Source organism: Bombus flavifrons, chromosome 11 (assembly GCF_040668555.2).
Source record: "Bombus flavifrons isolate JBK064 chromosome 11, iyBomFlav1_principal, whole genome shotgun sequence".
Lineage (NCBI taxonomy): Eukaryota > Metazoa > Arthropoda > Insecta > Hymenoptera > Apidae > Bombus > Bombus flavifrons.
The window spans coordinates 10,475,718-10,499,286 of NC_138452.1; the positions used below are offsets into that span (position 1 = coordinate 10,475,718).

At 40.2% G+C, this 23,569-nt stretch overlaps 2 protein-coding genes across 3 annotated transcripts in view; both read right to left on the reverse strand.

The window, feature by feature from the left end:
- Positions 1-42: 42 nt before the first annotated feature.
- Positions 43-2,213, reverse strand: LOC138184884 (tubulin alpha-1 chain). Its single transcript, XM_069123298.1, has 3 exons — positions 2,055-2,213; positions 1,321-1,543; positions 43-1,229 (listed from the first exon to the last, which is right to left on the reverse strand). The coding sequence occupies exons 1-3, from the start codon at positions 2,055-2,057 to the stop codon at positions 103-105; spliced, it is 1,353 nt and encodes a 450-aa protein (XP_068979399.1). The 5' UTR covers positions 2,058-2,213; the 3' UTR covers positions 43-102.
- Positions 2,214-5,019: 2,806 nt separating this feature from the next.
- tok (tolloid-like protein 1 tolkin) overlaps positions 5,020-23,569 on the reverse strand; it is a 49,079-nt gene continuing 30,529 nt past the window's right edge. For both annotated transcript variants that reach the window (XM_069123284.1, XM_069123285.1), the window contains exons 4-15: positions 22,865-23,140; positions 13,125-13,517; positions 12,687-12,865; positions 11,294-11,524; positions 10,871-11,101; positions 9,729-10,196; positions 9,378-9,500; positions 8,930-9,248; positions 8,514-8,805; positions 8,204-8,417; positions 7,492-7,742; positions 5,020-7,372 (exon numbers count right to left, since the gene is read on the reverse strand). In XM_069123284.1, coding sequence (XP_068979385.1) covers positions 7,202-7,372; positions 7,492-7,742; positions 8,204-8,417; positions 8,514-8,805; positions 8,930-9,248; positions 9,378-9,500; positions 9,729-10,196; positions 10,871-11,101; positions 11,294-11,524; positions 12,687-12,865; positions 13,125-13,517; positions 22,865-23,140 — 3,148 coding nt within the window. In that variant the 3' untranslated portion in view covers positions 5,020-7,201. The remainder of the gene's footprint in view (positions 7,373-7,491; positions 7,743-8,203; positions 8,418-8,513; positions 8,806-8,929; positions 9,249-9,377; positions 9,501-9,728; positions 10,197-10,870; positions 11,102-11,293; positions 11,525-12,686; positions 12,866-13,124; positions 13,518-22,864; positions 23,141-23,569) is intronic.

The window sequence follows — 23,569 nt, forward strand, 5'->3', positions numbered from 1 at the left end:
AAAATACATAAAGGACAGGTAAAATATATGAACAATCACAGCTGCAAATCAATTCGTTTATTTCGAATTGTACGTTATTCAAAAATCTCAACGAGAGTCAGTTTAGTATTCTTCGGCTCCCTCTCCCTCACCCTCCGCGGAATCCATACCAACCTCCTCATAGTCCTTCTCCAAAGCGGCAAGATCTTCACGTGCTTCGGAGAATTCACCTTCCTCCATACCTTCGCCGACGTACCAATGTACAAATGCTCTCTTGGCGTACATTAAATCGAATTTATGATCAAGTCGGGCCCAAGCTTCTGCGATAGCAGTAGTATTCGACAACATGCAGACAGCTCGTTGCACTTTAGCAAGATCACCACCCGGTACGACGGTAGGTGGTTGATAGTTAATGCCAACTTTGAATCCAGTTGGACACCAGTCGACAAATTGAATAGTGCGCTTAGTCTTGATAGTTGCGATGGCTGCATTAACATCCTTAGGTACAACGTCTCCTCTGTACAGCATACAACACGCCATATACTTTCCGTGTCGAGGATCGCATTTTACCATCTGGTTAGCCGGTTCGAAGCAAGCATTCGTAATTTCCGCTACGGAAAGTTGTTCGTGATACGCCTTTTCAGCGGAGATGACCGGGGCGTAAGTAACCAGAGGGAAGTGAATCCTTGGGTAAGGTACTAAATTAGTCTGGAATTCCGTCAGATCAACGTTAAGAGCGCCATCGAAACGAAGCGAGGCAGTGATCGAAGAAACGATTTGACCAATCAATCGGTTTAGATTCGTGTACGTAGGTCTTTCGATGTCCAAATTACGGCGACAGATATCATAAATAGCCTCATTGTCGACCATAAATGCACAATCGGAATGTTCTAAAGTGGTATGGGTGGTGAGAATTGAATTATAGGGTTCGACCACAGCAGTGGAAACTTGTGGGGCTGGGTAAATAGCGAATTCCAGCTTCGACTTCTTTCCATAATCCACGGACAAGCGTTCCATCAACAAAGACGTGAAACCAGAGCCAGTGCCACCTCCAAAGGAGTGGAAGATGAGGAAACCTTGGAGTCCAGTACATTGATCTGCGAGTTTACGAATACGATCTAGAACAAGGTCAACAATTTCCTTGCCAATGGTGTAATGCCCACGAGCATAATTGTTTGCTGCATCTTCTTTGCCTGTGATCAGTTGTTCTGGATGGAAGAGCTGACGATAGGTGCCAGTGCGAACCTCGTCTACAACAAAAATTGATATAATGAAGAACTTATCTAATTTATTCTAAAAAAATATAAAAAAATTATTAATATGGAAATAATAATTACATACCGACTACTGTTGGCTCTAAGTCAATGAAAACCGCTCTGGGAACGTGTTTTCCAGCACCTGTTTCACTGAAGAAAGTATTGAAACTGTCATCACCTCCTCCAATGGTTTTATCTGATGGCATCTGACCATCAGGCTGAATGCCATGTTCCAGACAGTATAACTCCCAACAGGCATTTCCAATTTGAACTCCAGCCTGGCCAACGTGGATTGAGATACATTCACGCTGAAAAAATTTAAATAAATTTAAATTATGCAGTCTGGATTTATAAAATAATACTAGTATATTTTTTTATCTTCTTTTTATTGAAGATTATTCTGAATATATTTTGTTACATCGTGGAGCGTATTGCTTTTAATTTCAATAACATTTAAACCGGTTTTTGTATAAAAGATATTTGATAGACATCATTCACGAAGTATCGATCGCGTCGCTCAAAACGACGCGACGCGCATTTCCCCCGCCGCTCGATAACGTGAAACAAAGAAATGCCTAGTTTTCATTTCTTTTGTCCTACATACATTCTACAACCAATTTTACAAATTATGTTTTATGTAAGCATAACTGTTATCCGAGATATAAATGTTTTAACTATTTTAACGGTATTTAGATATTAAATGAGTCACAACGAAAAGGGCGGAGCCGGCCGGTCCAGTCAAGTCACTTTTCATGAATAACACCGCTGATACAACTAATCGTTCCCGCGAGCAGAATTTCTCAAAAAATGTTTACTCACCATTTTGAAGTCTAGGGATTTGCTTTACGCTCTTGTAGAAAGTGAATAGTCGATAGTTGGAGCAAGTAATGGAGCTTCTGCTATCAACCACACACAATGCACGGTCGAAAACCAAACGATTAATGCGCGAGGGACGCTTGCCACCGGATCTTATACCCCTGACCCTCTACTCCTTTGGCGCACAATCATTGGTCGCTAGTGACCTCACCCATGTTTCTGATTGGTTAACGGAAGACCGCAGAACGCCACAACGCCTTCACGCATGTTTTCTACGTACAAAATATAGTACCTAGCCTCCTGTCATGCGACATTTATTTTATTGATTTTACAAATTTCGACGGGCACAGCAAGGAAATTGGTATGTAACGCTCTGTTCATTGACTCGATAACGATTGATTAGCAAGGAAATATTCGTTACGCAGAAAGTTGTTTTATTCAGGTATGGTCCAGGTTCATCGTGCAATGGAACAAAGTCCAAGCATCTTAACGGTTAGTTTTGAATATTCTAACAAATTTTTGTTAAGTTTCTTAAAAGATTACTAGATCATATCGAAATTTATTTTTAAGAATGACAATCTCTTGTATTAACTAGTTGTGATAGGAGACATTTTAAATTGCTCAGATGTACGACCTTTGCATTTATTATACATGCATATGAACTTACATACATACGTACATACATACATACAATGTATGCATAATGTAGTCTTGTCCTCATTAACAAAAAGTGTCACAGATAGCAGGACGACACGCTGTAACATTATAGGCTGTAATTAATATAAGTCTAGTATTAATTATTAAGTTTTAAAATAGGACAGTTTTTTAGAGTTTCTGTTACAACATTAAGAGATTGAACCTTGTTTGCATATTAATTAATAAAGAATGCATTTCACAAAGTCCTTCGCGCACGGTTGCAATTGTAGTTAAGAATTTTATTGAGAATTACTTTCTATAAAGATTGATCAGAGGACAACTTCTATTACACGTTGCAAATATTATATAGTTATAAATGGATTTTCTCGATCAGAGTGTGTCACAGAGAGATTGTCATCAGAATTTCACGATGCACTTGCGGAAAGATACGCGAGAGAAAGTCGCTTCAAAGTAGTACATACTTGTATTACTATTCTGCTAACACAAAATTGCAAATTCTTTTCTTCTACATATTTCATTAAAAAAATATCCAGTATCATAGAAGTTAGTGTTTAAAAATGTTGTTATCGCTATGTATTTCATTTTGTTATCTTTAAATTTGCATTGTCTCGTAAAAAATGGATGTTCTGCAGAGCAATGCAAAAAAACACGACACTTATTCTTAGTTGCAAAACCACTGCGGTTGGATATGGGCGTTGAACTTGTCCATTGGTTAATAATAGACATTGCGTCGCAGAATTTCTATTCAGAAGTTACCTGTATGTGCAAACCCTAGGAAATTGCGGAATCAACCAAATGAAAATGTTTCATTCTCTGCCAAAATAATTTCTTATCTAAAAATGTATAACATTCATTTTCTCTTTACATATTAGAACAAGCTTTTTATCAATGATTTGAAATGTAAATAAACAAATAATCTCTTCCTGTCATACACTTATATCCTTTTTCGTTACATAGACTCAGAAACAAGCAGAAATATTGACCGACTGTGTAATTACGTAAGTGGTCATATTTCGTCAGATTGTATCCATTTCTGAGAATGAATCGATAACTTCGTAAAAGCCAATCTATAAAACCAAAAATCCTCAGGACAAAATAGTAATACAACATATTGGTCGTCACTTTTGTATCTTTTCTGTATTTATTAATATTAGATCATACATATATGCAGATGTTCTTTGATATGCAGAAGTGACAAAGAAGGACGGGACTCGCCGTGAGAGAACGCTTCTGCTACTCGACCGTTCACTTTTTCTAAAATTGGTCACAGACGGTCGGTTCTCGCGTAAGGAAAGCGGTAAATCGTGACGATCCTCTTCTCTAGAGAACTTACAGGGTGGGGCACAGAGTATTCCCTCTGGGAATAACTCCTTTGTATGACGTGCACGCAAAAATTACGTTGTTCCCTGAGAGAACTCTGCACTTATTTTGTTGATGTTTTTAGAGCATAATAGCAATTTTTCAAATAACAACGTATAACTCGTGTTGTTTGTAATCAGGAAAATTTTATGCGACTGAAATGTTTGAACAATTAGTGTCTTCATAAATTAATACTCGATGTTATTGATTATTATATGGCATATAAGATGAATCTGTATCTTATAGTAATATTGTTTTTTTTTTATATATGATCACGGAAATTGATCTTCTACATTAACATAATCGATACCGGTACAACTGCACAATGATGTAACATATCGACCACGCGCTTATTGTCCTTGTATTTGCAGAGATCTTGTTCTCCAAATATAGTAAGCCAGTGATCCAAGGCTTTTTATCTTATACTTCATTTCTATTCACGCAAATAACTGCTTGATCGATTAGTTTTTTAAGATTTAATTTTCTCAAATTTTATGTGTTTTTAATATGAAACAATGAAAAAAATAAGCAGAATTATCAAAATTAAGGTTTTCACTTGGAATAAAATTATTAAAGAACACTTACCTGAAATCATTCTGACAGTCAGTATTCTCCATTAATGACCAGAGTTACCATATTTATCGGTGACTAATCCTGAACTTGTGACATTTAATAATAGTCAATTATTGATCATTAAAGTGACATTAAGTTACGAATCAAAATACTTTGGTCGTTAGTCGGGATCGAATAATACCTGATAATCAATAGTTTTTGCGATAGATTCTTTTTTTATTTTCTGACTCGTCGGAATATTTAATACGACTGCAATGTCGTTAGCTATCAAATGCTAGCAAAATGAAGAAGCGTGGTAGAAGGATAGAGGAATTCGTGTAGGTAGAGGATTATTTTTCAATAGAAGAAACGCATATATTAGTTGTATATACTTGCTTAGTAATATATAGAGTGCCTATAACGTGTATTTCTGAGAACAAATAAATCACATATAATTTACAAAAAGGAACTTGACGCGGCGCTTAATATTGCTCTTATCGTCAGATAATAGACAAAGGTATTATTATCTATACTGTGTGTTTTTAGGCATACGAATTGTTCTTTCTTTCTTTTTTGAAAGATCAACATTATGCGCGTACTCGCTCGTACATCATGTACACTTGCAAAAGAAATTCAAAGTTTGTCGTATATCTTGTTGCTTGCATTCACGTACAAGGTATTGCTCGAAATAATATATGCCATATTCATCGTACGATACATTTAAAAAATAATATCAAAGTAAAAATATATCGTCTTTTTACTTTTAAATCTCTGTGCACCATCGTGAAAATTGTACACCGGGCAGTGAATCATGTAGAAAAATGACCAAAAGTTTGGAAATTTCAGAATATCGTTACTCGAACAACGTTTTCTTTTTGACAATTACAGAATAATCTTTTGCACGATATCATTTTCCTTAAACAATACATAGTGTACAAAGGATAACGTTTCGTTCTGTCAAAAACACGAGTACTTCGATGAGTTCGATAGGATACGTGCCCGATCTTAAAATACGTTTTCTCGCCATTTGGCTGTAAGTTTAATATGAAGTGTCAATACTCGTATCGCAACTCCAGTATCGATATCTACGAAAAAATGATTAAAGATATCTAGTTGTTCTAGCTGTACTTTCTTGGAGTACCAATGACATTTGTATCAGATACTATTGTCTAGTTCATTAATTTAACGTACGTCTATAGATCTGTCGATTGGTATCGTCGGAATAATTTCATTCCGCAACAAATTACTGCGTGCATTATTACAATTATTTTTAAATATCTCGTTATGAAACGCAGACGAAAGTACAGAGCCTGAGAACCGTCAGAAATCTATCAATTCACACGATAGCGAGACATTTTATTTTTTGTCGTCGATCCTATGACTACGATATAAAACGGCACGACGTCTACATCTAAACTTTTATCTATGTACAATAAACGCTCGGCGAAATCCTCGCGGAAACGTTGATCAGTTTCAATCGAAACCGGCCGCTCGAGGTTCGCCGTAAAATTTCTATCGCTGATTTTTCAAGATCGATCAGCGCTATGTCTAAATTTATATCTAGATTATTCCAAGTATTTGCACGAGTTGTATGGAAGGTTTCCATCGAACAGATTCGAGCGAAAAACTTCTCGTCATATTTTCTTCCTTTCGTTCGATTCGAAACACGCTCGGTTTCGTTCGATATTCTTGCGTAGCGACATTAGAACCGTTTATCCGCGTACATTTGAACAAAACGCTTCGAAAAGTATATTTTTTATTTAAAAATAGGGAAATAGCGAAAATGGAAAGAAGAAAATTCGAAAGAATTGTACATAGTGGAGAAAAAAGTGATCTTTCAACGTGATCGAATCGTTTGGTATAGGGCAGTGCTTGAAAGAACAACGTCGACCATAATTCTGGATTACGTTTGTTCCTCTCGTAGACTTTTCCTTTATGCCTTCTTATTGTATTCATATCGATTACTTAGAATAATTCCGAACACCGATAAAGATACTGTTCGATTAAATATTAGAAAATCACTTTGGCAACACTAAATCGTGTGTTGTTTCGCCTTCCTTCTTGAATCTGCTGTTTCTCACTGGGTTTGACAATTCATAGTAGTTAACAGTATAATGCGCTCTACCTAAACATACAATGGCACGATTGGCCTTGACCCTAGGCCGAATTTCAGGGTCGTTACATCGCTACTCCAAATGGTTAAGCCGTTAACTAACGCCATCGCTGACGGAATAAATTATCCTTGATGCGAGACACTTGGGATTAACTCTGGGCAATGTTTTCTTCGTTCACCCGTTAATCGTTAAATACAAATCTTTAAGTCCAAAAAGATCGATACTGTCGGTCGATATTCGATCGATTCGCCTCCTTCGAACGTATAATTCGTCAGAAGAATAAGATTCACGGCCTCGACGATCGAGCAAGATTCACGTTTGACAAGGACTACGTGGACTCCATCGAAACGTTTGAAACGTTTACGCACGAGTAATTAGACATTACTCGCCTTCACCTTGTTCGTTATTCTGCAAGAGCGAACCAATGTGGAATCCGTAGCCCAGTCGATTGGCGAGGCCTGTCACGGATCAGAGATTCTCCTCGTCCGCATCTTCGTCCTCCGAACCTCCGTAATTTTCTCCACTGTCTTGACGATCAACCGCAACGAATAGCGCCATAAAACCTTTGTTCGATATCGTGTCGTCCGTTCTGAACCTTACCAGCAATGCCTCGTTTATCGATATGAAGTCGGTGGTATTCTGAAATAAATGAATTGCATATTAAAATTCAATGTCGATACAAATGGCTGGACTGTGTTCAAGCATCGATACGTAAAAGCGAACTTTACATTTCATTCGAACCAGAAGATAAGACTTACGCTGTTTCCACAATATCGCCCATACAGAAGACCAGACGTATCTAAACCGGAATAAACTTCGACGAAATCGTAATTGCAGTCGCTCTCTGATTCCAATTGGAACGTGACAAACGTGAGATGTACGTTTTTGCCAGGTGGTGCCTCGATCGCCCAATCGCAATCGGTTCTGTGGTCGTAATTGTGGGTGCCGTACTTCGCATGAGAGTACAAATGCTTTACTTCAGTCGTGGCAATCAAGTGGCCACCGCAAGCTGTAGAACGAGATTAGGTGAACGAAATTGTACCTAACATCTTAAATTACTTGATACTATCGCAGACGTAAAATGAATCGCTTCGGATGCTTCAGAAAGCACGGTACACCTCGATACTTTCATTTATTGACTTCGATCGATTATTAACACTGACATCTGTCTTCTTCGGAATTTTTAATATAATTCTGTAGATTTGGATTGTTTCTTAATGGAAATATATATCACGCACGCTTGTACATTTTTTTCATTGAAACAGAAAATTCACTCAAGCACAACATTTTTCTGATATTTCTCATGCGATTCTGATGGTCGCACGAGATTTTATGAAAAATCGCGCGAAGCACGAAAGAGGTCGTGCTTTAAAAGGCAAGATTGATGTTACGGTGGAAATCTTACAGAAGTAAGTCACATTCTTAATAACGAAAGTGCGATTACTTCGTTTAAATTGATGGCACTCTTACCTGTACTGTGAGTCGCAAGGAAACCTTTCCTTTGGACGGAAGCATCGCTCTTAAATACCATATACATTTGATTCCCAGTTGCGAGGATTGGATGCGGCTCTTTGGTACCGCAAAATTTCCCCAGAACGTGACTATCCGGTGAATCGCCGTCGTAAATAGCGATATGATCGTAATTACATTCTTGATGGGATTCCATCTCGAAGACTTTGAAAACCTGGATGATTTCGAAATCGCATCAAATTTATAAATCTTCGCGCAAGTAAATAAAATTCTAGTTAGTAAAATTAGAAAATGATTCTTAGATACTAACTAATTTAATACGATGTCCTGGTTTGGTAACAAAGTGCCAGACGCAATCCTTAAGGCCGGGATAATAGTCTGGATAGTTTGGCGATGTTATAGTACCCATGGGTGCGACAATTTCATACTTGCAACCGCCCTCCTTGCAGTCATGACCATTTTCATGAAGCGTAAAACCATTGTGACACGAACATTGATAAGATCCTATCGTGTTCCTGCACTCGTGTTGACAACCACCGTTGTTGTTCGCGCATTCGTCCATGTCCGTGAAGAAGACGGCGGCGAAACCAGTTTTTTGAATACTGTAATCGCAGAGAGAGAAAGAGAGAGAGAGAGAGAGAGAATATCAGAAAAGAATATATTTTGCCAAGTTAGGGTTCCCTTAAAATTTATAAATCAGCTAATAACAAAATTTAAGTGATTTACCTATTATCAGACGTGAATGTCACTCTTAAAGAGTTTCCCTCCGAGGTAATCAACGACGGTAGTCTCGAACCGCAAAAAATACCATGTTTTCTCAAAAGATCGTCTCCGAGCTTGCTGCTTACTTCCACAGAATCGTATTCGCAATCCTGTTGACGAGCATTGTTGCCTTCTAGATCGAAGTGCGTGAAATTCAGCGTGATACGATATTGAGGCGGAGCTATGATTTCCCAGACACAATCCTTGTTTCCCGGGTAAGTTACCGGAAACGAGGGGCTCGTGATAGTTCCGTTACTGTCCTCGAATACCCCGCCACAGGCATCTGACGGACATAAGTGTACATCAACTGACGTAAAGAGATACACCGAAATTCTAATCTGCTGGCACTCAAATAATTCTAAAGAGAGTACTTGAAAGGAAGAAGAATTTTTCAATATTTTCTACGATATACCTTCACAGTGTTTTCCATCGGAATGTAATTCGTAGCCAGGTTTACAGGAACATTCGAATCCACCCAAAGTATTGATGCAATTGTGTTCGCAGCCGTGCTCGATCAAAACACACTCGTCGAATTCTAAAAAAAAAAATGTACCGAAAGCATCGATTAAACTCTCTTCGATTGATTTGGAAAAATTCGCTCTATTCTATATTCTCTTTAATTCACGCTTCGACGAATCTCTCTCAAAATTCATCTACTACTACGAAGATACCTTAGCCGAAGATTACTGGTATAAGATAAAAGGATAAAGCAAATCCAATCGACAGCCATTGAAACTCGATCGAACGTAAAACTGGAGCGTACCTTTCATAAACGTGGCCGAGAACCCAGCCTTCTGTACGGACCCGTCGCTAACGAACTTCACCAGAAGTTTGTTACCGGTGGACTTAATGTCCGGCGGTATCTTGTAACCGCAGTAAACCCCGATCAATGGCGAGTCCGCGTTATGACCGTCCCGCACCTCTACGTAGTCGTACACGCAGTTGTCGTGGTTTTCGATCTCAAACGATTGAAACTTCAGCGCCACTTGGAAGTTCTGCGGAACGGACAACTTCCAGACGCACTCCTTGCTCGACTGATAGCCCTCCGGGTAGTTAGGCGATTCCAAATGGCCTGTGTCTTCCACCTCGATTTCACCGCCACACACAGCCTCGTAGCTCGCAGTAAACCCACGATGTCCCGTCTGATGGCTCGACGTCACATATGTAACCAGCATTCGACTTCCGGTCGAGACCACCGGTTCGTGGATCTTTCCGCTTCCGCAGTATCGACCTGTGTTGCGATTAAATTGTTGTTACGAGAGTCCCGATGAATATACTCGAGGCATCGACTCGTATTCTGATATTGCGTTCGAATGATTTTTCGATTTTTCGAAATGGAGAGCTGAGAATTACGATGGTTAATCCTGTGCTCTATATTTGTTGTCAGATCTTCGTCAATTTCCTAGAATTCATTGAACTCGATAATAACCACGAGAATAATCGTGTACGATAATATTGAAACATCGGTTATTCCATAAACCTAGTTCTACGATGTGTCTCTCCCTCTGTGAATAGCGGCATATCGGGATCACCTTAAAACCCGAAATCCAATCAAGTAAAATACGATATTCATATTGACCGTGTGCAGGACCATAAAGGATTATATAAATCTTATATAACGTTGACAAACTAAATCCTTCGATAAATTACTATTTCGAACGAAATCTGCTATCGTATTCTTTGTTTTAAAAACATCATTTTCTGCCCGTTAATTATTGCCATGCAAAAAAGAAATAGTGGACATATTCGTAAACAGGATTTTCTATAGAAACGTCGGAATAAGGCCAACAGGAATTTCCTTAGCCGTGGTGAATGCAATATTCGTGATATATACCCGCGATACAGTCGGACCGGGGATAAGTATAAATTTTGTGTTTCGGCTTCGTTATCACGCGTTCTACTTACCCAGCACGTTGCTTTTGAACCAGTATCCGTCTCTGATCTCCAAGTAGTCGCTGCGACAAAAATTGCTCTTAAATATATCGAGCGACGTGATGTTCAAGACTATTCGTTCGCCATGGGTCGCCGTGATTCTCCATTCGCATCGTTCGCCCTCCACTGGCGGTGACCTGTTCGGATGATCCAAGATCGGTGATCCGAAACTCCCACTGTTTTCTTGAAACGTCCTGCCACATTCTGTGAAAATACAAATTAGATATTTACTCAAAAGCTCATAGCTAATGATAAATTGTTTCGCTGAAAATACTGGTCTCTGTAATATACTAAAAAAATATATGCTATATCGATAATTACAATCAATGCTGTGGTAAAAGCATCCTGATACGTTTCCAGTAATTGCAAAAATGACTAGTATCTTTATTAACTTACTGTAGCATCTGTAAAGAAGGTTCGTCTGAGCGATATCCCCCTCGCTGAGTCGAAGTCTCTGACCAATCTCAGGCCGCTTCTTGCCATGAATTTCCATTGGTAAAATCGTGTCTAAGTACGTCCCTCTGGAAAACGTGTTCTTCGCGTAGTGCATAATGGAATCGTAATCGTACGGCAAACCAAGTGAATTCACTTCCTCCTCTGTCAGTTTATTGAAGTTGTACTCCTGACCTACAAAGAATTTTTTTAAATTCCATTAAACGATGGTTAACGCAATATACGCACGCAAATCGATACAGACTAATCTCTAACGTTCGTACGCTCTCGCATGTCTGACGTATAATCGCGCATTATATCGTACGTGCACGCAAACATTCGAAATACGAGGTCAGGATCGTCAAGCGAGATCCAAATTGACCACTTCGAATCGACAAACATCTGACGCTTACAGCATCGGGAACTAGCGTCAGATAACTGTCTCTGTGTAACTGTAGTTGGTAACTCGACGTGCCATCGAAGAAACAAAGCCGGTCGATTTCATCGACTATCCAGTTGCTTCCAAAGCGGCATTCGACATTGTCAAGCGTTTTCGGTATACACAAAGTCTGGCAACGTCGCACGGGCGATATTCCACGTTTCGACGGAGTCTCGAGTGTTATTCGATCGTATAGGCTGTAGCCGGTGTTTCGACCTTTGTTTGATCATCGAAAACGGATCAGTAACCTTAACGAAACCACAACAACGGCACGCGCGTTCCTCGCGCGATTTTGTCGAGCCGAGGCGAGCTTGCGTGACTGAAGGTGTAATTTCACCGCCTAAACAGATGGTGCTGGGTCTCGCTAATTAAACAGCTCGTTACCATTCCTGTTATGAGTATCCATTAATCGGGATGCGATCACCCGTTCAGGGACTGTCACATCGTGTGTAAATATTAGAATACCGGCCCTCGATTAGTTGTCATCGCTAATGATTGGTGAGATTTGCCAGGCACCCCGTTGCCAAATTGGTCCATTAATCTAAAAGGGATATCTATTCGCCTATTCGCGAAGGTAAACCCGCGCCACGGCCATTTCCTAGCTGAAACGGAATCGAGAGTCAAGCACGTACCAAAAAGCCATGCTCCTCGTGCGGGATCCTTCTCACGTTCACCAAACATCGGAGACTGGTAACGACGTCAAAGTGTTCGCGAAACGACGCTGCTGTGATTCGATATCGTTAAAGTACGTTTATACGTTCCTTTAATGGTTAGAATGAAACATCCTTAGCGTGTATGGGATCTTAGGTAGGTATGAAAATAGAATAGTTTGTTTTTGTAACTTGGCTTTATTTGAACTATACTTTGTTGGAATATATGGAGGAAGAGAGGTGACGGTGGTGGAAAAATTTCACTTACCAGACATGATATTGTCACGGATAATCTGTACATGACGATCGCGATCGGGTCTCGTGTGCTCGTGCCAAAAGCCAACCACGTGGCCTAACTCGTGAACCACTATTCCGAACTTGTCGCAATTCTTCCCGATACTTATCGCCTGCGGACCGTTTCCTCGTTTCCCGACGAACGAGCAACATCTGTGAAGTTGTTTCAAAAGCGAAATGAAAGAGATTCTGCAAATGAATCGTACATTGATATACATCGAAAGATACTGTCTTCTCCATCACATTCTCTTGCTACGCAAGAAACTATAGAAAAATATGTATTTCTCTGACGAACCGAAACTATTACAACGATAGAATATCAAAGGTGCTACGTGCTATGAAAAATGAGTTTCTTCGGAAAACCAGTATTTAAATATTCTTTCTTTTCTTATCTATGAATTAATAAACTCACCCACACGGCCTTTCCGTGAACAGTATGTAATTAGGATGCTCTTGAGGAAGCCTTTCGACGAATTTAACGCAAGTGAAGTTCTCCCAATGCCTCATGGCTTGCTTGAACAGGGCTTTGTGAGCACCGGAAAAATTTCCATCGATCTCGTACGGGATCACTCCGTGATCCCATACACGTTCCTTGCGTGCTGTCGCGGCTCTTCGTGTCCTACTGGAAAATCTATGTCTTGTGGTACCACGTTTGTTTGCCGAATACTTTGGTTTATGCTCCATGTCGTAGAATTCTATCGAACGTAGCTGTCGATCGTGCAACGACACTACCTCGTCTGAAGAGTCATCGAAATCTCGTCTGACTAGGGGAATCTTACGACCACGATGCCTCCTTTTCGTTGCTCTGCAAACGAATATGTTCATTGATTTAGTTTTCCCTGACTTTTGCTGTATTTCTTTCTTTGCTTCCTGTTTCTTTTTTAAACAATTTGGATATTATTCTTTGTGCAGTCCTCTAGAGAAATATCGTAAAGATACTTTCCAAAAATTATTTCGATATTTCATTTTTATTATGCGATTTTTCGCTGGAATAATATAACTCTGAAGTAAAGTTCTTTATATGTTGCTATTGTGACTATACCGTAATACTTTTTGAAGCTCTTATCAAAATTTCTACGCGTGATTGTCAGATTTTTTGAAAATCCACGACCTATAATCTTCAGAACCAAATACCGCGAAATGAGAATCGTTTAATTTAATCGGATACGCACGGTCGTAAGAGGTTTATATCACTTACTTCCTCCTTGAAACCGCTTAAAGAGAACCACCTAAAACGGTCGTAAAGGGGCCCGTCTAAATTTTCATTCTCGACTCAATTTTCGTCGAATCGCATTCTTTCCCCGCTATTCCATATTCGCCGAAACATCGTTCCCGTCAAGGGTAAGAGATTCCCCAGTTAATCTTGCCGTGTCGTGCTTTTACGATCTCTAGCGTTATTTACGTGACGCGAAGCTGGTCGAGTTTCCCCTACTTTTTTCCTTTTTTTTCTCTTAGCGAAAGAAAAAAGCCAGGTTTCGGGGTTGAGGGGCAAAAAGAAACTCGTAAAAAAGAGAAGAAAAAATGGCGAAAGAAAGAGAGAAAAAGGAAACACGAAACACCGGAAAATTTACTCACAAGAGCGGCATCGAAACGTTCAACGCTGGGGTCGTTAAAAAACTGTAAGACCGGAAAATTTACGGCGCAAAGTAGCAGCCATCAAATGTTTAATGTAACCGGAATACCGGGATCGTTAATGTTGAAAGCCTGCTTGCCATTTATTAATATCCTATTAGCGTAATATCGAATATTATTGTCGAAGTTTCGCGAGGTTCGCCCGCGACCTACTCCATTATCGTCTTGTAAATAGCAATTTCCATCGTACGCTCGATCGTGTGCCGCGTCGTAAAACGGTCACACGTGTTTCAAAGGATAATCAACATCGGTCACCGGATGTTTACTGAGTAAATAACCGGACGGATAACGGGGTTGAAGTTGACCGGCTGGTGCAATCCTCTTCTGACTTCGATAGCGACCAAATAGTTTATGGACTCGCAGCGAATTGTTATGATTGTATCGCGTCTCGTGAAAGTTAAGAGAACGCACGTTCGTTTATAACGAAGCGGTGGAGAGCGACAAGGAGACGAAAAACGAGAGACTAAACGACGAGGAACGAGGCAAAGCTGCCACGAAAACAGGTGTTCGCGGTTATAAAAATGGCCGCGAAACACGGCATTAAAGCGGACCGTTGCTTCGCGAATTGAATGTACCGGCAGTTGAGTTTTTTTACGATATCGGATGAAATTGCCACCGGCCTGAAACAAACGCGCTTTTCAGAGGCCCTTCGGCCGCGCGGCCTCCGCGGACACCCCTTTATCGGTCGGAAAAAAGCAATCGTGGCTAACGAACTGACCGGCCAAGTGTCCAATTCCAACTTTGATGAAACGTGTATTTATGTGTTGCGCCGTGTTGGACTTTCGCTCGGGGAAAAGGTACACCGTTTTGCACCAAAAACTTTGCTATTTGTAAATACGGATAATTTTGCTGATATGAGATTGATCGACGACGTGCTGAGACCTAAAAGTGTCTCTTCGTCACAAACAGCGAGTGTGTATTCTCCTCCCTGTAATATTTATTTTATCTCGTTCGTTTGCTTCGGAGTGAGAAACACGAAGCGTGTTCGCGACGTGCGAAAATACGTACGTGATGCGAAAAGATTACGCGCGATACAGATTCTATTAAGTTTTGTGGGTCGCTGGAATGACTTCACGACGCAACGGATAAAAAATGGATACCAGAAGACATTCGGTTCTATAAACACGATAAGCCTGGTACGGAGGAACTGGATGCCAAGGATTTTGTGTTACGAAACTCAATACAAAACTTGTCCGTCGTAAGGTTCGATACTGATGACTGTAGGTCGCGAGGATTCTATAAGAACGACATCCAGAATCTCGAGGCCGGCAGGTCTTCGATATCGGCGATTCCGCACTTACGAGGCACGATATCAGCAAGAATTTCAGCTTTAAAGATATGGAACTTGATAGAGGAAAAAATCTTTCCTGCATCGAGGTATACGATATCGGCAACCCTCGAATTCTAGAACTCGGTCAAAACGATTCTCGAATCTGGAACAGTTTCTTGAACGAAGAACATTTTTCAACCACGTATTCCTATTGAGAGATTTTATGCCTCTTGGTCCTAAGGAAATGTTGTGAGAAGACTGGGTCGCTATCTTCCGCTGAATTTTAATGAAACATGCAAAATGAGTTCGCAATTAAATGTAAAAGATTTAAGAGATATCTTTCGTTTTAATGGAAAGGAAAATTAAAACTTTAGCGTAGATTTCTTTTCATAGGCTTGGTTGCTTTATAACGAAGCGAGAACGTACACTTTGTATACTGAAAACGCAAGTGGTGTTTTTACACTTCGTCGTACATATTGGAATAACGTAGCCTCTTCGACGGAGTTGAAAAAAAGAATTTCTACGTCTGTACTAGCCGCATTTCTGTTTGCATAATACGAGGAAACGCAATAAAATCTTTCGGCAAATATCTCACGAGCACACGGCGGTGTGCCGCATGCATATTCATTCGTAGAAACGAGGCAAAATCGCGAAAGAACTTTAAGCCACCGATTTGAGATACTTCTCGTATGAGCGGATTAGCATAGGTTTTATCGATAGAAAGCTTGTCTAAAGACCACTAGACAGTTAATCCTCGTTACAGAGTTTCTTATAAAAAATCTTATAGAAAATGTTGCCCCAACAAATGCTTAGTAGAAATTTCAATCTAACACTTTTGTATCATTTATCCTGTAACAAACGTTTTCGTACGAAGAGCGATAAGCGAGATTCATTAACGAAATAAATGTTACCATCGAAAGAACAGATTTTAATTCGATCTAGTGAAATGTACGATTATGCCGTTTGAAATATCCAAAGCATCACTCGCGCAACTCACCATCCCAGCCAGAAATTATCAACCGAATTAACAATTAACAAAACAATCTCCGACAAAAATCAAATCATCTCGCTTGCCGGGCTCCAACCCTCGGTTATGTCCAAACTAGTGAATCACCTCATCCCGAAAATTCAATCGCCCTCCCCTCGTAATCCTGTATCAGAGAATCCGCCAAAAAATAAACTCGCTCCCAAAAAGCAGGGACACAATTTATCCTGTCCCCTGCTCGGTTCGAATCCGCGAAAACGAATGGTATCGGGTTAGGGGGTATGAAAACGGAAAGAAGGGGAGAAAAGGTGGAGCACGGGGGTGAGGCTTGCGAGGGGAGTGACACTTTGAAAAATAATTTGCCCCCTTCGCGTAAACATCGGAGCTCGCCGCGGAACGAGGCTCGCACGCGTGTGCCACGGCTCTGCCCCTCGTTTATTAGTACTAATTACCGCGGGGCGTAATTCTCCCCGGATTTCCTATCTCCCCACCCTAGGTTGGTCGCGAGGGGTGAACCACCCCTGCAGCGGCGACTCTCGACCGGCAGCAGTCAAGCTATGCGCTTCTGAATCGGCGCGGCATTACAATTAATTAACGGGGCCTCGAGCGAGCGAGCGAGCGAGCGAGCAGCCTCCATTAAGGGTGCGCTAGCGAGCTTCGTGAACGAACTACCAGAGAAAAAGGGAGAGGAAGAGAGAGGCAGAGAGAGAGGAAGAAGAACGGTGTGGTTCGTGTACGTGTAAATCGTAGAAATTCACGGCTGCTGGTGGAAAACCGACAGAGCGCTTTTCTTTAACAACGTTTACTCGAAGTCTTCGCCGAGGATCTTTCTCTCCCTTTCGTTTTGTTTCTTTGACTTTTACGATCGCAGCCATCGTTATAGAGTAGCGGCATGGTACGAGTTTTACGATTCAGATCCTCGCGACTTGTCCTATGAAATAAATATCTCTTCGGTCTCGATTCGCGCTGAAACACGAAATCCCATTATTACGCTCCCTTACGATGGTGACTCTTTTGTTAACGCGACACGAATCGCCAGAGATTGATACGTTATATCGCAGGACAGAGTTGTTCGGAACTTACGACAGTTGATAATGAAACGTTTTATTTTATGGAAAAACGAGGGTTGTTCCAGGAAATTGAGAAATTGAGAAACAGGGGTTTGAAGCAGGTGTTGATTAATGGTGAGGTTACTCGAACTGATTCCAGGAAACTGTTTTAGCCAGTTGTTCGGTTCGACACTGGCGCCGCTTGTAATACTTGTCAGTGTCAGTCAGCGTTAGCCGTATTAACGAAGGCAAAAGAAAGATTATTTGTGTTAAAGCGACTTCCGCTTGACGCGTTTCCAGCGTGAAAATGAAAGATGTATGCGGCCTGTCCTACGAACAAATTGAGCCGGCGAACAAGGCTTAAGAAACCTTCGGAAACTCCCGGATAATTGCGAAATAATATAGTTTAGAAGACGAGTTCTTGTCGAATATCTTTCGCTTTTACATATTAAACAAATAAAATATTAACGATAACAAATAATTAACGAGTAGAATATATTACACCTTTCGTCGGATACAAAATACATACGATGACTCGCAAATATTTGGACATCTTGCACTGTGTTTTTTAAGATTCTTCCTTGCTTTTTGTCTCTGCGTTTATGTATGTTGCTGTCAAGGAATATATGTTTCGACAAATTAGACGTCGCGTCTGTTTCGTAATTCAGGTCAACTGCTATAGCTTCGAAGATATCCGGGGCTGGAAACAATACGTCTCGCTTAATACCGTGTCTAGCAATAATCGCGCTGCGAGCAACAAAACCTGCAACCCGTTGTTTTCATTGTGGCGATCTTGTCGGGGTTGCGGCAAATGCAGTCCTGGATCTAAAACGTAACGATAATCGCGCGATTCGCTCCAATCTCGGTATCCATTAAATCCCAATGCCGAAACTTCCAACCCTTAGCGGTTTCTAGGGTTAAGTAGGTTTTACCGGCGGTAGCAAAGTCAGTGGCTGATACTTTCACGGTAAAAGGAACACGCCACTAAAAGGGAATACATTTCGATGATCTTTGCCGCGATAGCGTTCCTTTTATCTTAGTAAAACAAATATTTTTAAATTGAAACTAAAAATAGGAGAATATTCTTTTTCAGATAAAAGTTAAAAAAATTAATTCATCGGAATTGGCGCTTACAAAAGTGGTAAGTTATAAGAAAGGAAATTTACTTTTCACAATTTGGGCGAACGTTCCACGATCACGTTCCCGAACGAGCATATATTCCGGAAGTCTCGTCAGGTTCGATCGAGCCGGCGCTAAATTCATTGAAAAGTCACGCGACTCGGCCGTATGTCATCCTTTTCTCTTTCACGCTGCATTCAGAGAACCATTCGATTCTATCGGAGGAACACCATCGGTTGACCCGACGTGGATTTCAATCAAACGATCGCGAGACGCATAGATCATTCTATTAGCTTTGACGTGTGCTAGTTACCACCCCTTCGAATGTCGATCCATCTCTCTACACTGGCGGTCGAACCCTCCCCTAACCAGCAAGCAATAAACCACAATATAATATATCAGTGTCCCGGCCATACTGAAATAATCCAGCCCGACCCAGCTTAGAATTTAACGAATCACGATTTTTCATCAATCAGCGGAACGACAATGAAAACGCGATTCGCGGCTTTCCCCGTTTCTCGCGTCGCTGATATTTTTCACCCCCCAAGGGTCTGTTTTGTTCGGTCCGTTTTACTGTCATCGTCCTCCGCGTAACTTATCACCACTGGATAAAGCCCGTGTCTAATATATATCAATATTAACGCCGAGCCTGCAACCCTTGTGATTTGTTATGTCGCCTCGAGCGAGTGCTTCGTTGGCAATTAATTAATGAACCGACTGTTAAATTAATCGTGATTTGTTTCAGCGCGACTTGTTGTACGTTAATGAGAAAAATTAATTTCATCGGTGCAGCTTCTCCGTTCTTCTTAAGCAACACGAGACAAATTATTCTTTTAAAAATATTATTCATTCGGATTTGATTGAGATTTGTTTTAAGCAATCGATATAAACGAAGCTTTATGTATACAGGAAATCTCGACTTTGTAGAAAATTTAACGAACAGATACTTTAAAACGTAGTATTTAATCTTCTCGTTTGCTTCTTGCAAGCGACGCGAACTATTTAACTATTCGTATTTCCGTTAAATCGATTCCGTGTATCCAATTTTTATATCGTCGTATCAACTTGACACCAAAGAGGAAATTAAATTTCGAAACATCTAAAATGATTAACAAACAAGAGTTAATGAAATTAATATCAGTAACCATTATATTACCGGTCTGTTAAATTGCTTATTATCAATCCCGTCAAACAAAATGTAGAAATATTTAAAGCGAAGCCAGTTCATCGAGCTTGCGTATTTATCCCAGGAAATCGAATTCACTCGAACGAACGATCCCGTGACGCGTATACGAGAGCGCGGTTTTAATCGAATTCATCGAAACGCGCCTTAAATTCATCCCCTTTCACCCGTCCATTCCACTGTCCATAGTTCAATAGACAACAAGCGCACGATAATCTCGCGGTACTGATAACGCGCAACGAAAAGAGTCAAGCGCAGCCGGAGGCGCAAGGACGGAAGTCACGGAGGACAGAGGGAAATGATGAGTTACGGCGACCGATTCACCACCGACGGACCGACGTATTCGCTGAATACGAAATTTTCTCCGACTGATCTCGATAAATCACTCGAATCCCATCTTTCTCCTTTCCAACCATTTTTTTCCTTTTTTTTTCCATCGGTTTCTATCTACCTCTCCCTCCTCTCTGCTCACCTTTTTGCGTCTTCATTTGCTCGATGGTCGAAATTGGAGCGAAAGAAAAAGGGAGAAGAAATAGAGAGAGCACGATAAGAAGAAGTTATCCCCGTGGCATGATCGTCTTCACGGATCCTTCAATGAAAAACGTTTAAGACCAGATCAGATTGAACCGATGGAGAAATTAATGCGTCTTGAGCTTCGCTCGTTTTTAATCGATACTCGAAGCTGACTGAAATTTACAGCTCGACTCGATCCTCCGCTGGCCGACAAGGGGAAAAAGCGGATTTCAAAACTTCCTTATCGCCCTGTAATTAATGCGTTCGCGCTCGCTTTCTTAATTGGAATTCCTGCGTTCAATAATTACGTGGCAATTGGACGGCCGCTGCGCCTCAATGTAATTGATCGTTTTACGATTCTATCAGGGGATCGGAGAAGGTTATTCGTTCGTTCTTTTATTGCGGACATACTTTCATTCATGCGATTTTACTTATACGTATAATAATAAATACGAGCGATTGTTACTTGGTAATTCGTCGAGTATGATTCGTCACAAATTTCCTATGCTTTTAAGAACACGTTTTAAATGATTAGTTGTTAAATCTCTGATCTTTCATCTATCTCAGCTGCTGTCGTTATACGTTCTGTTCAGAGTTTAAACGTTCGAAGGTGCATTTTGTAACACGAGTACCTTTGGGAAGAAAATACGTCTAGGGTTTCTTGAATATCGTGGAAATTTTTTGAGTAACAGAAAGTTTCGATATCGAATTTCGAAAAAGAGTTTTTAACGTGCTTTTTAATCGCTTCGCTTAAGAGGTACTCGGTAGAGGAGAGCCACACGGAAATGAAGGTAGAAATTTCTGCGGATACAGGGCTTGACCACGTCAAAGGTATCAGGTTCTTGCTTGATCCTCTCCAGAATTCTCCGTAGCTTCATTGGGAGATCACAGTGAGATCGTGTTTCATGGTGTCGAACCCAGGTCGTAAATAAACGCTTTCGTAAGCCTGCTGAGTATCACTGTAAGCGTGAAAAAGGAACGAGGAGAAGCTATAACCGAGAAGTGCTGATTTGCGAGCACAAGAGAGAACGCGCAGGAAATCGAGAAATCAATGTTTGCGGTTCAAAATTTAATATATGTCGGTAGTAAATTTCATCGGAATATTTTAACGGTAATATTAAATATCGTTTAATAATTTTAATACCGGTAGATGTTGTATTCATTACTGGCATCTCCTGTATCCATTACCGGATTTATTTAAGTACGCTTGAAATTCAAATTTTTCGCGTGTTCTGTTTTAAATAACGATAAAAAATATGTGGAAAGTGAATGTTATTACGCAACCAACTCGATTTAGAAAATTTTATTCATCGACGTTAATATAAAAGATGCAGTTTTACGGAAGCTACCGGTGAAACTAAAAAACCCGGATTTTCTCGAGTACATTTTACCGATATCGTACTTTCTACTCCTTTTTTGGTCTTCATCCCCCGTAGGTTTTCAGAGAGGAGCGCATAATCTATAGACGAACACATCCGCAACCGGTCAGAGACACTAGTGTGCCGATGTTGACAGGTTATTGGCAGTTCAAGGGCTGAAAATGCCCGACCGGCACTATCGGTCCCCATTTTCCAGCTTTACGATGACGACCATTGTTATTGGCATAGTAGCCCTACCAGCGGAAAATTGTTGGTGATAGGGAGGGTGCGAGTTAAAAGAGCGAACTCTATTATCGAACACGGCAATACACTTAATCACTTCTCTATCGGAAATAGAGTATGGTTCTTTTTTTAACTTCCCAATGGGTACTTCAGCTTGGAGGTCTTTTGTTAAAACGTTTCCCACTGGTTTTATTCCAAAAAGTAAAATTCAGTACTTCCGCTTAATCATTAGATTTTATAGGTCAGTACGTTAGAAATGTCATTATCGAATTCCTAAAATGAAATCGGAAAAGTATGAACCAGGAACACGAGGAAGTTGGGTATCTCGTATAACATTTTCGTGGTCAAGCAGCGTGGTCCATAAAATACGAGATAAGATTTAGTTGGAAAGATATCAATTTATAAATTTCTGACTTGTTTCATATTTCCTGGTACATCGATCAAATATTAACATCTTGTGGGTAATCTAAACGCTATAAATGTCTGCCAGACTCCAAAACCTTTCCAATCGATCCGACGATAACTTTCCTTGACAAATGTGCTTTACACGAAATAAGATGATTTCCTTGTTTTCTTTTATGAAATTATTTCGCATGCATATCTATTTCTAGAAGCGAATAATATTTTTCTAAACGCGTAAAATCGGAATACGCTGGCTTCATCGTATTTTTAAAATTGTAATAAAGTAAAAATTTAAACTACTATTTCTTCGATCAAAGTTATATTTAAAAAGAAAAGTTTTCAAATACAAACGTACGATAAGCGTGAATCATTAAGGGGAAGTAAAGAAATTCTCGTACCTTCTACGGTGATGACGACGATGACGCCGTTTCGATGCGTTCCGTGTGCTGCTTTCCGGTTGAATGGTGAACACTTCCTCGACGTTTTCCACGTTCGTGGTTTTTATTTGATTCACGTTCTCAGTAGTCGTGGGAAACGCGTTCAACTCTTGAGACGTTCTCAAAAATGCTCCCATCGATTTTGTAGCGTTCACGTTCGACGCCGTTTGCGAGGCTTCACGCCCTTGTTTTCGAGCGGAATGTCTTTTCTTGGTTGGCGGGGTGGTTGATTCTAGCCTAAACATTTGATATTTTTGACGAAACCGCTTTAAAATCATAGAAACCTTTGGGATTAAAAACTATAAATTCAATATTTAACTCAGAAATTCAGAAATTCAGTGTTCAAAATTGAAATTTGTCTATCGTGAAATTTGTGTTTACTATAAAATTACAATAGAGTGCGGAGGAAGATAGTTAAAACCTGTACCATAAACGAGACTCGTGTCATTTATAGAATATTTCCAGCAAAACAATAAATTAATATACGCGCAACATAACATTGACAAGCATGTAAAGCGGGCACAAGACACATTCTATATCATCCGCTTTTAATTAATACTACTGATACTAAAGGTATCTAAATACTTTTAATTGGCACTCAAAATACGAAAATGTATCGCTTCGTTTCGTAGTTTTTCAGATAAATATATGTTTATTTTAAATACC

Excerpts from the sequence above, each read along its gene's own strand:
- LOC138184884 (XM_069123298.1), bottom strand. Across the intron at positions 1,230-1,320 it reads CTTAGAGCCAACAGTAGTCG|ACGAGGTTCGCACTGGCACC; the intron begins GTATGTAATTAT and ends TTTTTGTTGTAG.